Raw genomic sequence first — 13,264 nt, forward strand, 5'->3', positions numbered from 1 at the left:
TAAAAATAATCTTGCTTAGAAGGAGACTGCTATGGGCAAAGCCCATCTTTCCTATTTATTTTATGACTATTAATGTTTTTTTTAATGTTTATACATTAGTGCAAGGAACAGTGTTAGCATAATTCTAGTGTAAAATAAAACCAGCTGTATCCATTATAAGTGCATTACTGCCAGGAACTGTAAATATGTTTATGCCTGATAGCCTTCTGACTCAATAATATCCTGCTATCTCTGTTGGGCAGGCAAGTTTTTAAACCAAGAAAAGACAGGTTATGATTTTCATAACCAAACTGTGTTTCTTTTTGAAGTATGTTATCTAAATTCAAATTTTAAGAAGGTCATTAAAAAAATCTGCCTCTGATTTTAAAGGAGAACAAAGTGGTGGCAAGAAGGTATGATGTGCACTAAGAACAAGTTATTCCTCCCAGATATACACATACGCAGACAAACCCTGCCATATCATACCATACAAACAATTTTAATTGTGTAGTTACAGTCAATAACCACTCCTAGTCAGAACATTTCTGCATAAAGAAAATTGTGATACACTTATAAAAACAGCCAGCTGTAACAAAATAACTGGTGTTTTCATAGCAATAAACTCATAAAAAAGAAATACACCTTTATACAGAAAATTTATACAGCTGTAGCTTTAAAATTGATTGTAAACCAAAGGAAGACACATTGCAAACATCAATTATTTTCACATTAATTGCATAAGTTTCTAAGGTGATCTATTAGTTTTATTTACCTAAGCTTATTTGCATGATAGTAAAAATTGCATACAACAATAAGAGTGAAGCTTATAGTATGAATTGCTTGGATAACATAGAGCACTTTTTATAGGCAACTGTGTAAAGCACATTTTCTCTATTTAAAACTTTTAAGACACTTTGTTTTACTGCCCATCAAAATACATTTATAAATAGAAAAAAAATCAGTATGGTAACAAGAGAAGCAATATTACATTTAACGGAAACTTCCAAAAAAATTAATTACAACATGATGCTGCAGGATCTACAAATAAATAATGAGGACTAAATCGTGTTTCACATTTTCTTTTTCATTTTCTCTAAAACCATGTAACAATGAGAATGGAAAAAAAAATACAGTGACCTTTATTTCCAAAAGAAAACAAATCTGAATTACGGCAGTGCCATATAATACAAGGCATTTGTTGGCATATGTTATCTTTAAACTGCATTCCACAGTCTATAGTTCTTTTGTAACATACAATAGAACAAGAGTAACAAACTCTTTTTATTTTATTTTTTTAAATAAATGTGATTTTTCAAAGATCAAGTGTGGAGTGCTACAGTAATAATTAAAAAACAAGAACAAAACAGAAACAAAAAAAACAGTAAATCACAAAAGTTGTAATGCTTGTCTGAAGGCTCCAGAATCAAAATCACTGGTATCATGCTTATTGGGTACACTCACAGTGTATCCAGTGAACACAAATTAATATCAAACAATCCTCAACGCTTCATCTGTTGCTGTGAAGCAGTTTGTAAAATAGAGTAAAACATCTAGTGCAGTCTGCATTATCCTTTTTTTCAACTTTTGTGCAAGTTTTGGAAGATTCATTGGCCAAACAATGAATAATAAGGGTTTTTGACACAACGCAAGATGGAATTTTCATTTCATTAGTAAATACCAGCGGCACTGTTGAAAGAAAATAATACTTTTAGATCAGTCTTTCAATTCAGCATTAATCTCTGTGTTCCCTTCTACTGATAACTCTTCTTCTAGTTTAACTGAAAAAAGCGTGTTTGCATTTTTGTCTTGGATGCTGTCTTCTAAATCCTTGAGCAGCTCTTCTTCCTTGTATTCTGCAACATCTACCTCCAAACCAGAATTGTCCTTCAGCTTCCCATGGTGCTTGAGATAATATCGCTGGTTCTGAAAGAACTTGATAATGGTGTACTTGGGCAGGTCAAGCTGAGCGGAGAGAGTCTGGATTGCTTCTTCATCTGGATACAGGCCTACATCTTGTATGAAACTCTGTAGGATCCCTAGGGCCTCCACAGAAATCTTTGTTCGCGGTCGGGATTTCTGACGATTTTCATCCTCAGATTCAGCTGGTGATGCTACTGTCGGTTGCCTTGGGGGTAGTCTGGGACCTGGCTGTTGTTGCTGTTGCTGCTGCTGTTGTTGCTGTTGCTGCTGCTGCTGCTGCAAGACAAAGAACAGCATTTTTTTGTACATGTATTCTTGCTCCTATTTTGTTCCTGACAAAATCCTGAGGAGGGAGCAGGGGGAAGAAATTGCAGAGCTACAAACAAAGGCTTAGTAAGTTTAAAATAAAGGAAGGGAAAAAAAGAAAGAACAAAAAGAACACCGTAGCTTTGCCAGACCAAAAGCACTGATCATACAACATCGGTGCAGTTTAGCTGACAAATTTTAATGAACATGCTCCACGAGTCAAGTGCAGACAAGACAAAATGCTAAATGACATAGTATAGGATTAACTTGACCAGCTTAGCCAGAAGTGTAGCAAGGGCAAAGTGAGAAAAGTGCCAGATGAGGGCAAACGTGCCGGAGCTCTGCCAGCAACGGCAGCTGCTGCCCAAAAACAAGGGCTGCAACTCTCTAGCAATAACTAGACAAACGGGCTGGGGAGTCAGGGGGAAGGAGAGCATTTTATCTCTTTGAGTACAGAAATACCTCACTGCTGATCTGACCTCAGCATGCACTGAAGTCTCGTCAAACTTGCAAACATTACAACAGAATATGCTGGCTGGAAGTGCCTAACGTGGCGCTGACAAACCCAGCCTCAGCAAGGACAAAGGGATCTGGAGGTAGGAAATCTGTGTTTCCCCTTCTGGATCTGACCTCTCCTGCCTGCAGTCTTTGAGCAGGCCTGCGCTGCCTGTATCCCAACAAATAAACAGGGAACAGACCTATTTACCTGCCTCTGTGTTTGTGCTGGGGATTATTTAGTTAATATTTATAAAGCACTAAGATGCAAAGCTCTAAATAAGTTGCACTATTATTATTAGAAGGGAACATGCTGCATTCCAAAAACTCAGGCAATAAAAATGAGCCAATATGCACATCAGAAGAATAAGATAAAGCAAATCATGATGTAAATAATTAACAAGAGCTTAAAATGAAGTTTTGCAAGCATGGATTCAGAAACATTCTTAAAAGGTGAGGCACTGAGCCCTAGGGATAGAAATGTTTTTCTCATCTACCACCAGAGTACAGTACACTATAAGATCATGTTTAAAATCAAAAGTAAATTTATCAGCTACTGTTTGTGTTGACAATTCTTTTGCTGAACAGCACAGGAAGCACTGGTTAGTAAGATATTTTGGATCAGCAAATTTCTTGTCATATGGTACAAACCACCAGTTATTATTAAAAAACAACCACAGCAAAACAAGCGGTTGCTATCACTGCATTTTATTTCCCTTTGAGAGTCTCCCTTCAACAATTTTTGTCTTTTTGGTAGTGGTTTCCAAGCTTCTAGTAGCAGTTCTTTGAGACCCTAAGAAGCACAAAATGCTGTACAAATGGTAAAAATACTGGAGGGATTATAATTCTGTCCACTTCATAGGGGCTCTTGTGGTTGTGGAGACCTCGCACAGACATCCACAACTGGTTTAGAAGCCACTGCTTTAAGTGATCTTCATATTTTAAGATCTGACACAAATGCCCTGGAATTGGGGCTCCTTCCTCATCCCTGTTCAGGTCTTTGCATGTTTTATGGTCTGTGAGCAGTCCCATTCAAGGCTCCTGTCCTGAAGACATTCAAGACTACTCCCAGTACATTAAATTCTTATAAGACTGGAGGCTTTGTATATACAGTTTGAAAACTTGTGTCTGAGCTACATATTTATGCATCTACAACAATTACCATGTAGAACAGCAGAGACAAAACTCAGGCCCAATCTCCCAATCCTTACTCTTACAAGTCATATTAAGAGATTACAATGCAACTGCTTATGTGAATAATATTTATGAGATCAAACACACAACTTTTATCAACAAGGCAAGAAAATCTAAGTAAGTGGCATAGTGGTTGAATGTTTATACTGTGCATAAGCTTCTCCTTTTATCCCCTTAAGAAGTGATTTTATTAAAAACAATGTACATTTTCAAACAAGTGCTGTTTTATTACTTAATATAGATCTTTCTCTCTCTTTTTGCTAAATCAAACAGCAAGTTTCCAGGCTTTCACAATTATTTTAGTACTTGATATCCTAAGGGATTGTCTTATTCAGTTTGCTTTATCTTTAATATACACTCGTGTTGTTTCTGGCTGCGAGATAACTCTATCCTTCCTAGCTTTGTAAATATTTTTCTGTATAGGTAACACAAGTGATACACAGGGTCTCAGCTGAGGCTGGAAAAGCGTGGGGTAATATCTGCCCTTTAAGAAGGAGCAGTTACAAGGTTGACTTCAGGCCTTTTGTGAGAAGCGATTAAAGAGTCCCCAGCTCAGAGAGACAGCAATCCCCACTGACAACCTGGGCTACACAGCTTAGCACAACAGCCAGCTCCGATCCCGGCTGGCAGCACCTGTGCCAGCAAAAAAGGGTGTGTGCAGCTCCGGCAGGAGGCCCGCTGGGGCTGCCCTGAAGCAGAGGGCAGCCCTTCCAAGCCTCATGGTGCAGGTCTTGCATCCCCTCCTCTCTCTCCCTGACACGGTGCCCTTGTGCCAGCTCACCTGCGGAGCAGCACCCAGCCAAGGTCCAGCGGTCAGCAGGCCTGGTAGGAAAGCGCCTCTATGCTCTCCTTTCCCAAGGGTGGTGGGAGAGGGGCTCTGAAGGAAAAACAAACAAATATTGACTCACCCCAGTCTCAACTGGGATTAAAGTGGGATGAGAAATCCCCTTCACTCCTACCCAGGATGAGCTGCCACTGCTGAGGTGCTTGCTTGGTTTTCGAACAGCAGCACAACAAGATCCTCCTGGTCTGCTGGGAAGGAAGAGCCTTGACCAGTGCCGCACACCCCTGCCTTTCGGCCCTGGTGCCTGTCCAGGCAGGCACAGCCAGCACGGGGCTGAGCTCGCCCTGCCCGCACACAGCTGCCTCTGCACTACCACCACACACGTTAGCAAACACCAGTGAACTGGAACAAGAACTGTGGGTGGTCGCACGGTCTCCTTTGAACTGCAGTGGTGGATGGCAGAGCGCTCTTATCTTACACCGGGAGACCTGCGTTCAGCCTGACCAGGAGGGAAGAAACACGAATTTCCTTTGCTCCGTTTAAAGCTTTATTTACTTAGCGCTCTGCGGGATTGGCCAAGGTAAACTAACCTGAATCTGTTCTGCTGGCACATGGATAATGTGGGAAGGCCTGTCACCATGGTGATGAACTGCATTGCTTTCTTGTTCATAAATGGCATCGCGTTCAGGCTGAGGAAGACTGAGGAACCTTCGGATCATGGAGAGATTCTCCCAGAGGGTCCTGTTTTCTGGTGATGGATCTTCTTTCCAACGTAACAGCTCACAGAGCCACCCCTTGAAGACAAAACCAGCAAAACATTAGGTATTTTTTCATCACACTGCAAGGGGCAAAATGAGGGTGAAACGTGTACTTTAGAGGTGCTGCATTCTCTCATCCTCTCACCTGATCAAAAGGTCTTTCACTGCACAGGCTGGGCTTAAAGCAAACACCAATGCACTGAGAGGCTGCCCAGCCATTTCACAGACCCTTGCCAACCATAGGCATTTTGGAAAGCATCTTCCCCTTGGTCTCATACCACAGTGCCGCTATTTGTTTGCTTGACTGTAGGGCTGCCTAACGTAAACCACAGCAGTAGACGAACTCCCTATCATCTCTTCAAAAGACAGGAATCCTATGACTAGATGCAGTCAAGCGATAACTTCTTAATTTTTGCTACAAGAAGAGGTTTCTCTGCAGGTGAACTTATTTCAAGTGATACAGAACTGTTTCCAGATTGTCCTCATAGACCCAGAAAAAAATCAGTCTCTCAGTTTTACGTACAGGATTATTAGGGGTTGGGGGGAAGGAAGATGTGCTCTAGCTTCTGATACACCCTTTATACATTTCCACATCAAGGACAGAAAGGTGCCTATGAGTCTTTGGGGTACATAATATGAAGTCAGCTACAGAATCCCCTGCAAGAACTGAAGCAGTTGCTAGTTTGCTTCTGAAAGAGACACAGGAGTTTATCACGAAAATTTAATGTTTCTTTACATCTTAAAATTTAATTGAGGATTTTTTCTCAATTGTGCACTGGTAGTTCTAAAAGAGGAATGCAAACCCTCTAGCTAGGACAGTGTACATCAGCAGAAATTTTCTAGTATATTAAAATTTAGGAACAAAATATTACATGTATAAAACATGCATATTTCCTTTATTTTAGCTTCAAGGGTCTGTTTTCAAAAATAGGTCCATGCAGTTTTATTTCTTAATGCTGTAGGAAAGATAATGTGACATTTTATTGAATCAACAAATAATATAAATGTACAGAAGCTTTTAGGTCCTTTTTATATGTACCAGTAGTGGATTAATGGTTTATCCAGAATGGTTTACTAACACATACAATAGACTCATAGATATGATATAGATATGTATTTTCTTGAAGATACTCATATCTTTAGCTAATAGTTAATAAATGCAGTGTAAAAATATTCCTACAACAGGAAGACTCAAAGTAAACAAATAATGTTAATGCATTCATATTGTATATGAAAATATTTAGTGAGGTGTGTATAAAAATTGGAAGTATATTTGCTTGGATATAAGTGAAAAACTGAACAAATGACACAGAAGAAAATGCCCCCAAGAAACCATCAAAATGACAAATGTTATAGAGATGGTGGTAGCAGAGCTGAAAAAGCAAAAATTTAAATGGGGCCAAAATCTGCCAGGTGCTCATGAGGTGTGCGAGGGAGGGAGCAGAGACAGGGGAGAGCAGGGGCAGCAAAGGGCTCCCCTACACCCTAGGGATGGAGCACACCCCATTCCTTGACTAAGTGGGGATGCTGGGTATTGCCCCAGGGTTTAGCAAGACGACTTGGACATGTGGCCAAATGCCTTCACACAGAGCACAGACACTCAGCCTGTCCCGGCTAGAATTGTATGGCATGTTTTCAAAACAGTAGCAAGGGTCTCTGGAATCTCACTGGAATGTATTAGCAGGGCGAGCTCTCCCAGCCCCTAACAAAAACAGCATGTTGCTCGTGGCTCTCTGCTCACCTTGCATCCACAGGGATACTGAGTGCTGGATTATGCTCAGCCGCAGTATTCCTTTATTGCAGTAAGTTAAAAGTGGTGCACTCAGAAAGCAGAGGCAGCTTCTTGGGGACGGAGGAGAGATGATGATGAAGATAAACCAATCTTGATCTTTTAACTGAAGAGCAGTTATAAACTTCTAAATTAAAGAACCCCAAAGCCACAAACCATCCCATGCCAAAGAGTAAACATTGTCCTTTGGTTGTCTGGAATCTGCACCGCTTTACACTGAAACTGTTGGCTTTCTTTCTAAAGTGGTGAAACAAAGAGCAGAGCTGTCTATCACGACAGTTTGGTGGAAGTAAAAAAAAAAAAAAAGACAAGACAACCCATCTCCACCCATGCCACCTCTCCAAGGCATACACACAGGCTGGAAAAGAAGTGCACCATGCATTTAGAAGCTGCAGATGTTTTGTCTGCTGACCACGGGAATCACAGGGTATGTTTTTTCTTAAAATTGCAGTAGAAACCCTTTATAATTAAAAAAATCCAGTAGAAAAAATAATTCCTAGGCAATAACATTTTCTGTTGATGAAACATATTTCACAACAGTTTTTGATAACTAATAAAAACCTTCTGTCCTTACTGTCTTTTCTGTTTCTGTATTTACTAGGTCAGACCTTATTTTTATTAACAACTGAGAGCTAAAATTGTATTTCCAACGGTTTTCTCTCAATTTTTGCACTGAAATAATACTTCTAATGCCTTATCTAAAATTATTTGATGACTTGTAACCTGAAACATGTCTCTCCTAGCCTTTCAGGGATTTTGAGATAATGAAGACAGATACTTCTGACAGGGTACACAGAAAAGATTACTGTTCTACCAAAATGTCTCTATTCCACTTGGCACATTTTTAAAGAAGTAGACACACTCTAATGAAACATTTAATGGAAAACATGGAAACAAACAACTGAATTCTTTTACAATTACAAGGATAGAAAAAAATTTTTGGTCTTCATAGTTTATTTCTGTACATATTTATGAAAGCTGATCCCACCAATATTCTCAGATAAGATAGTGGATGGACAGCAAGAGAGGCTATAGGGGCTGAGTGTTAAGAGAGTATGAACTTTATCCCAATATGCTTCCTTTTGGTTCAAGACAAACAATTAAAAATATAAGTATTTAATTTAGTTTCTGCTTCAGAATTCTGTACATGAAATAAAGCTCATTCATAAAAGTCACCTACATGAGAAAGTATGAATTTTTTTTACAAAATTTTGGAAAAAAAATAATCCAGACTTTTCTAATGGTTAATTTAAGTTCTGTAAAATTTATAAGTTTTGTTTCCATTTGATCTAAAAAAGGTATGAAGTGCTGCAGATAATGCAGCTGAATTTACAAGTGAATGTAACAGGGCTGCTTTTTCTCCTTTCCTACTTTTTTAAGTCTGGAGCAATTTCTGCCTAGTTTCCTTTTTTTTTTGTCTTTATAGTTTTACAGGAAGTGGAAATGACCATAAAATAATAAGGAAATATTTATAAATCAGATTAGATCACAACTGGTTTATACAGCATATAGAGTACATTGTTAAGAAAACAGCATTAAAATAATGAAGTTGATGCATTTATGCAGAAAGGCAAACCCCCCAAAAACTCTGCAATGACATTGGGAACAACCTTAATTTTAAAACAGAGTAAATTTGCCAGGCAACATTACACTGAATATAAAGAGAGTACAAAGCAAAATATAAACATTAGCCACATGTAAATATGTTTGGAGAACTTTCAGGATGTTACTACTTTTCAAACTGACAAAGTTTAATTTGACACCTTCTGTTCTAAAACCTTTGTTTCTATTCAAAATCACGCCTTTAGCTGCTATCAATCACTATGCTCTCCCTATTACTTAAAATACTGGCATGGGCCCTGGATAAGCTGAAAATGCCATGCAGATGAATTCTGAGATAATATGTTCAAACCTGTTATATACAACACAAATCCTGTAAAGTTATGTATTGTAAACCTACATTTATTGGGAACTAAAAGTCTTAAATCCATCTGCTACAAAGAAAATACTGTTATGCACTTTCAAGTAACCAAGTACCATCTGCAAAGGTCTTGCTACAGTAAGCAAGAAAATGGTGAAAAAAAAAAGATGCTAAACCTAAGATATTTAAAATAAATAAGAGTCTTCTGTCTGGTTTTCTGATAGGGATTTAGTAAAGAAACACAAGACATTAGAGGAAAAAAAACCTGTGAAAGCCGAACTGCCAAACTATTGCAGGAAAAGCGCAAAGAGGATAACTGCCAAAACTTAGGCTCTGTAATACCCATGAGCATGCTTATTTTAAAGAAAGCATCAATGCATTTTATCCATATATCCAAATTCTATTCTTTTCACTTAGACCTCTGCTGTCCTTAAATAAAATCTGCCGTTTCACACAGAGTTTCTAACAAAATATTCTTCCATTCTTTATTATTGAAAGGAAAAAGAAATCTATACCTAAAGTATAAATATCTAGCCTAATTACATCAAATAGGGATAGCATTACGATAATGAAAAATGTTCTCTGGCCAAAGCTTTCCAGATCAGCAACAAACACACCTAGTCTGAAAAGCGAAGACTACAAGGTGAAGCAATTGAACTTGTTTGGTTAATTTGTTACATTGATAATAATTTGCCAAATGATGAATATTTCTTACAGAATAACAATGACTTCAGCATTTCTTAGAAAGGGTTTAGCTTAAATCTAGAAAGGGAAAACATTTTAGAGGATCAATGCTAAGACATGCTCAGGTTTTTTTGGTTATAGTATATTTAAGATTATTTTGTATCATTCTCTGGGGCGTATAGTATAATAAAAATATATGGTGCTAAAAGAAATCAATCTAAATAGGGAGGTATTTGATACCAACATTTTAGCAAAAAGTGTGAATTGCATTTCAGCATCTACTGTGAACAAAGAGTAAGTACATAATCCATTTAACAGTACTTCTAACTAAAAAAAATTGAGTATTGTAGACTAAACTAAAGTAGGCATTTTGAATGAGCACATTTTCAGCAACTAACTAGAAAGCTAGCAATTTATCATTCAACAAATAATTTTCTACTTTTAAAAGAATCTGTAAGTGTTACTTATGCTAATGAAGACTGTTTTTAATCTGCCCACAAACATGCTAATAGAGGGCAATTTTTATTATTTACAATGCTGAAGGCACTCCAGTTTATAGAACGCAGATATGAAATTACACTTGGTAAAATGGGCTCTTAATTGTCTGAGCAATCCAAATCCTTCACCTTTAACAGGAAAGCTTATAGACAAAACAAAGGAAAAGAACTCAGGGACTAAACTTTAAATATTGACTTTTTCCCCTTCAAAAGCCATCCAACTTGCTTTACAATCTCATTATTGTTCCAAACGGCTGCACTCATCTTAGATACTTCTATTTCTTTACTCAACAGACTCCACATGTACAAGGGAAGAAAAAGGGTCAACACAACTACTACCATATATGCATATAGTATTAGTCTCATTATTAAACTTGTAAGCTGCACATTGCACAGAAAGGTTGCTTTTGGAAAAGTCATGATACTTTGAGTGAGATACATAATCGTAGCAAAGGAGTACTGAAAGCATTTTAAATTATTTACTAGGTTAAAAGGGTGAAATGGTACTTTAAATACATCAAATTTCATCATCTGGGCCATTTTTTGGTGGCAAAGTGGTATTGATCTTTCCAAATGCTTAAAATTAACTATTTCCAGAAGGTCATTATTTGATTAAAGGCATTAAAGTTGAGGGCAAGAAATGATGCACTTTGTCTTCTTTCCCATTCAAATAATCGTGTAATTTAATCAGAACTATCCCTTCATGTCCTGTAATAAAAATGTTTGTCTTAAGATATTGTTCTTTACCTAACATATTAACCTTTAAATGTTATGAAGTTCTTAAGAATAATCTCTGCTTAGAGAAGATTCTTCCATAATGCAATGAAAGGATCTCCAGCATTTAAATTGATAAGGCCAAATTTCCCCTACACATTGATTGGAAAATGCATTAAACCCTTCAACTGAGATTTCTCAGTGTTGAACAGGATCAAAAATTCAGGGAGTTCTGAATCAGTGAACTCAGGCATACGGCATTGAGAAGCAAAAATAAGCAAATGTCACTTCAGCACAAACAAATATGACCAATAAATAACAGTGGACACTGCTTATTTTCTCTGTGAAATGCTGTTTGTGCTACATTTACATTATCTGAAAAAGCAGAACAGGGAAAACAGGGAACACCCCACTGCAGGGTAAGAACAGAGCATTTAATTCAGAATTCATTTTCATGCTAAGATCCCTTAAATCTGACTTCTTTCTGTGTGAAATACCTGTGGGTTCAGACGTGGGAACAAGCCTACATGACAAGAGCAGTCCTTTTTACCCTTAGATGTTATTCCGGAATTTCCTGCTGCAGGAAAATTTGTTCTGACTGCAGGTTTATCTTTCCTAAAATACATAAAGTGTCCTGGCTAGCTCCTATGCAAAGCTGAATAGACTTAAGTGCTTCACAGAAGAACTGTAGTCTATTAAAAGAAAAGCCACTGGGTATTTTTATAAAGAACTGGGAAAACTAATAACTTACCGGACTTAGCAATTTTTGATACTGAACAAAACATTTCTTAGAGTTTATTTTAACTAATTTTTCAGGAAATATTAAGCACTGATTTCCTTCTGTGAGGCATATAGTTTTGACTAATTTTAAAAATGGCAGTGAATATTCAATACTTTGGGATTTTCCTATTTTTCTAAGAAAATTGTGCATCTTGAACTTAGGAAGCAAAAGTTCATTTTCAGCTGGCTCCAGAAGATGAGTAGAGATACCAGAATATGAATTCTCTTCTTGATATGTGGCCTAAAGTGATAATAAATGTACCCAGAACAATGGTTGCATTAGTATTTTATTTACACTAATCAGCCTTAAGTTCCAGGCTTTGCCTTTGAGCATTGTCCTAAATCAGAGAAAGTTTGAAACCTGAATCTGTCCTTTATCTCCAGATATTCCTGGTTCATCTATTTTACTGGCTTTCATTACTAGAATGTTGAAAAGGGAAGCCAGATGTGGATTTTAAGTAAATCTGTATCTGCCATCATCATAGATGAGATTTGAAACTGAAAACCCCACAACCTCTTACAGCTTTTCAGAAGAAAGGTAAACTTCACTGGCAGAAAAAAACTTCCTTTGAAAAGTACTGAGACAGATTATGCCATTCCTTAACTTTCTTATCCAGCCTATTATTCAGCTACACCATCTGTCTGCATGGTACCTCCACCTTTTGTCTGTGTGGTTAAAAACAAATGACCAAATACCTAGAAGTGGTATGCAAATTTTCAGTGAAGTTTTAGGGGAAACGGTTTCCTAGTGTCTCTTCATCCCTCTGCCTTTTCCTCTCCCTAGCTGCAGCATTTCAAAGTTAAATACATATTTCTATTCTTATAAACATCCAAACAAATAAATAGGAAAGGAAAACTTGCTAAAGCAACCTCTAGAAATCAATGACAAGCATCCAACAAGTACAGAAGCAAAACGACACGGAGAGCTGTTGCGCTGCTCCCACAGCCTTGTCTGTCTTACCACACCTCTGTTTCTACACAGAGCCATGGTGAGTGGCCAAAAGCCAGTGCTTGCAAAAAACTACCTAGATTAAGGTCTGAGGCTGTATCAAAACTGGTCCGTATGTCCCCTGTGTATGAGCGCTGCAGACACCACCAGCTCATGGACAGAAAAAACCTGACCTGTAACTCTAAACCTGACTGAAAACATAAGTATCATTACTTTTTAGTTGAGTACAGAGGAAATTCAATAATCTAAATGAAGGGCTTCTCCCAAGCTTGGTTTCTTTGCTCTCAGCTTCCTTCACCTTTTCTTTCCCTTGTTCAAAAGTATCTTTTTTACAGCATTGCCTTCAATTACCTAGCAATGCTAGATAGGTACGAGCCCTCATCAAAACCACAATGTATATAACTTTGAAAATCTTATATAAAATGCAACTACATTCATATGCAAAAAAGTAATAGATGCAAAAAATAATGGGCGCAGCTTTACTCTGCCTTCCT

At 37.7% G+C, this 13,264-nt stretch overlaps 1 protein-coding gene across 6 annotated transcripts in view; it reads right to left on the minus strand.

Annotated features, from left to right (window-relative positions):
- Window positions 1–459: 459 nt before the first annotated feature.
- The window catches only part of SATB1 (SATB homeobox 1), a 92,065-nt gene continuing 79,260 nt past the window's right edge, over window positions 460–13,264 (minus strand). For 4 of the 6 annotated variants that reach the window (XM_066555160.1, XM_066555174.1, XM_066555153.1 and 1 more), the window contains 3 exons: window positions 5,269–5,472; window positions 4,676–4,771; window positions 460–2,175 (listed from right to left, as the gene is read on the minus strand). In XM_066555160.1, the coding sequence (XP_066411257.1) occupies window positions 1,693–2,175; window positions 4,676–4,771; window positions 5,269–5,472 (783 nt within the window). In that variant the 3' untranslated portion in view covers window positions 460–1,692. The remainder of the gene's footprint in view (window positions 2,176–4,675; window positions 4,772–5,268; window positions 5,473–13,264) is intronic. The other 2 variants (XM_066555183.1, XM_066555192.1) reach the window with 2 other exon arrangements.

Source organism: Molothrus aeneus, chromosome 1, assembly GCF_037042795.1.
Source record: "Molothrus aeneus isolate 106 chromosome 1, BPBGC_Maene_1.0, whole genome shotgun sequence".
NCBI lineage: Eukaryota > Metazoa > Chordata > Aves > Passeriformes > Icteridae > Molothrus > Molothrus aeneus.